General features: G+C 54.3%; 1 protein-coding gene across 1 annotated transcript; it reads left to right on the top strand.

Moving 5' to 3' along the window:
* Nucleotides 1-1,628: 1,628 nt before the first annotated feature.
* Nucleotides 1,629-3,293, top strand: LOC113962842 (interleukin enhancer-binding factor 3-like; the record flags this gene model as incomplete). The annotated part of the gene is made up of 4 exons (XM_027673623.1): nt 1,629-2,135; nt 2,502-2,599; nt 2,933-3,044; nt 3,151-3,293. Coding segments are annotated over 4 exons (860 nt in total), but the record flags the coding sequence as incomplete, so codon positions are not given.
* Nucleotides 3,294-3,519: the final 226 nt, after the last annotated feature.

Genomic DNA, 3,519 nt, shown 5'->3' with positions numbered 1-3,519 from the left:
CATCACATTTTTAATTGCCTTATCAATGACCCACCACATTGTTACTGGCCTTATCAATGGCCCATTGCATTTTTAATTATCGTATCAATGACCCACCACATTGTTATTGGCCTTATCAATTACCCTTCATATTTTTAATTGCCTTATCAATGACCCACCACATTTTTAATTCCCTTATCAATGTCCCACCACATTTTTAATTTTCTTATCAATGACCTATCAGACTGTTAATTGCCTTATCAATGACCCACCACATTTTTAATTGCCTTATCAATGATCACTCCCATTAATTGCTTTATCAGTTATTCCCTCAGGTTGGTATCAAATTGCTTTATTAATTACCCACTCACATCGTTATCCAATTGCTTCATCAATTATCCACTCCCGTTATTATCAAGTTGCTTTATCAGTTATCAACCCACATTATTATTGAGTTGTTTTATCATTTGCTAAACCACGTTATTATCATTTTATTACCATTTTATCAGTTATCAAATCACGTTGGTGGTGGTTTTATGAGTTATAAAATCTTGTTAGTAACATATTGGTTTATCAGTTATCAAACCAGACCATTATCGTTGGCAAATGGCTTTATCAGTTATCGAGTCATGTTGTCATCAAATATCAATTATCAAATCACATTATTGTAAAATAATTTCCATAAGTTTTCAAGTTACATCATCAAATAGTTTTATTAATAAGTATCAATTATTTTAATCACATTATTATCAAATATTTCTATCTTAAGTCAGCTATCAGATAGTTTTATTAATTATCAAATAATTTTATCAGTTATCAAACCAGGCCATTCTCAGATCACATGAGCAATTTGTTCTATCAATTATCAGATCACATTAACCCCTTGTTTTATCAGTTATCAAACAGCCTGGTTCCATCAGCTCGTTATATTAATTATCTCATCACGTTGTTATCAAACTTTTTACCAATTCACGATTTCCACAGCCCGACTCCTCCTCTGGGAACTGGAAGCTGCTCCGTGCTGGGTCCCTTTCCTGGAGTTCCTTTCCTGGGGTCCTTTTCCCATGGTCCCTTTCCTGGGATTCCTCTCCCAGGATCCCTCTCTGGGGTTCCTCTCCCAGGTTTCCTCTCCCAGGATCCCTCTCTGAGGTCCCTCTCTCGGGATTCCTCACCCAGGATCCCTGTCCAGGGTCCCTCTCCTGGGATTCCTCATCCAGGACCCCTCTCTGAGGTCTCTCTCCCAGGATTCTTCTCCGGGGTCCCTCTCCTGAGATTCCTCACCCAGGATCCCTCTCTGGGATCCTTCCCCTGAAGTCCCTCTCCCAGGATTCCTCACTCAGGATCCCTCTCTGGGGTCCCTCTCCCAGGATCCCTCTCTGGGATCTGTCCCCTGGAGTCCCTCTCCAGGGTGCCTCTCCCAGGATCCTTCTCCGGGGTCCCTCTCTGGGGTCCCTCTCCCAGGATCCCTCTCTGGGATCCCTCTCCCGGAGTCCCTCTCTGAGGTCCCTCTCCCAGGATCCTTCTCCGGGGTCCCTCTCCAGGGTCCCTCTCCCGGATCCCTCTCCCAGGATCCCTCTCCAGGTCCCTCTCCCGGGGTCCCTCCCCTGGAGTCCCTCTCCAAGGTCCCTCTCCCAGGATACCTCTCTGAGGTCCCTTTCCCAGGATCCCTCTCCAGGATCCCTCTCCTGAGGTCCCTCTCCCAGGATCCTTCTCTGGGATCCCTCTTCCAGGATCCCTCTCCGGGATCTCTCTCCCGGAGTCCCTCTCTGGGATCCCTCTCCCAGGATCCTTCTCCAAGTCCCTCTCCCAGAGTCCCTCCCAGGACTCCTTTCTGGGGTCCCTCTCCAGGGGTCCCTCTCCAGGGGTCCCTCTCCCAGAATTCCTTTCAGGGGTCCCTCTCCCGGGGTCCCTCCCCCAGAGTCCCTCTCCCAGGATTCCTTTCTGGAGTCCCTCTCCCAGAATTCCTTTCAGGGGTCCCTCTCCCGGGGGTTCCCTCCCCGGGGGCTCCCCCCGCCCGCCCCTCACATCCCTCCTTTCCTTGCAGCCTCTGGAGCTGCTGTGTGAGAAATCCATCGGCACGGCCAACCGGCCCATGGGCGCGGGCGAGGCGCTGCGCCGGGTGCTGGAGTGCCTGGCCTCGGGCATCGTCATGCCAGGTGAGCCGCCCATTCCCGCCGGGAAGCGGCGCCGGGAGGAGCGCGGGGGGTCCCTCGTCGTGTTCCGCGCGCGCGTCCGGCTCCGGGAATTATACCGGGAACCGTCCCCGGCTCAGAGCCACCTCAGCCCCCCGTAGAGAGAGGGAGGGACCGCTCGGCTCCCGGAGAGGTCGGGAGCAGATTTTCCCACAGAGTGTCCGTGGAAAACGAGCCCGGGGAGTCCCAGAGCTCCTGGATCGTGGCCGGATCGTGGCCGTGTCCCCGCGCTCTTGGAGCGTTGGTGCCGCCCCCAGGGAACTTTAGTTTAGTCTCTTTAGAGAGCCCCGGGATAATTCTCTGCATATCTTCCTTGTTTCCTGCCTTCAGATGGTTCTGGTATTTATGACCCTTGTGAAAAAGAAGCCACTGATGCTATTGGGCATCTAGACAGACAACAAAGGGAAGATATCACACAGAGTGCTCAGGTATAGTGTGACCTCCAGACCCTGCGGAATCCCCCGGCTCGCCCGCCGCTCCCGGCCCCGTTGGCCAACGTAGACTTAGTGCCCCGTGGCCACTGGTGGCCGAGCCCGGGCCGCCCGCACGGGCCCCACGGGGCTTGGCCCAACCAGAGCAAAGAATCAGGTGTTGAGGAGTGACTTGTTCCCGCCCCCATTTTTGGGTTAAACCCCCGGAAAACGGTCAATCCAGAGAGTCCCGCCAAGGGCTGAGGGTTTGGTGTGCAGGGGGGGGTTGGGGGTTGAGGGCAGCGGGTCCCCAGTGACCCCCCCCTGGCTGACACCCCCTCCTCTCCCCAGCACGCCCTGCGGCTCGCCGCCTTCGGCCAGCTCCACAAGGTCCTGGGCATGGACCCCCTGCCCTCCAAAATGCCCAAGAAACCAAAGAACGAGAACCCAGTCGATTATACTGGTACGTACTGGGCGGGGAAGGAACAGCCCCCGACCTCCCTCCCTCCCCGGCTCTGGGGTGGGAGAGCAGAGAGTTTGAGGGGCTGCTTGTGCTGGTCCCCCCACAGTCCAGATCCCGCCCAGCACCACCTACGCCGTGACCCCCATGAAGAGGCCGATGGAGGAGGACGGGGAGGAGAAATCCCCCAGCAAGAAGAAGAAGAAGATTCAGAAAAAAGGTATTGAGTTAACCAGAGGTAGGTACAGAGGGGTGGGAATGGGGGCACGGAGGGGTGGGAATGGGGGCACAGACAGGTGGGAATGGGGGCACAGATGGGTTGGGATCGGGGCACAGAACGGGTGGGAATGGGGGCATGGATGGGTGGGAATGGGGGCACAGATAGGTGGGAATGGGGGCACAGATAGAGGGGAATGAGGGGACAGATAGAGGGGAATGGGGGCACAGATAGAGGGGAATGGGGGCACAGATAGATGGG

The sequence above is a fragment of the Neopelma chrysocephalum genome, unplaced genomic scaffold, assembly GCF_003984885.1.
Source record: "Neopelma chrysocephalum unplaced genomic scaffold, ASM398488v2 Primary Assembly neopelma1_185357, whole genome shotgun sequence".
Lineage (NCBI taxonomy): Eukaryota > Metazoa > Chordata > Aves > Passeriformes > Pipridae > Neopelma > Neopelma chrysocephalum.
This window is presented reverse-complemented; position numbering and strand designations above follow the sequence as displayed.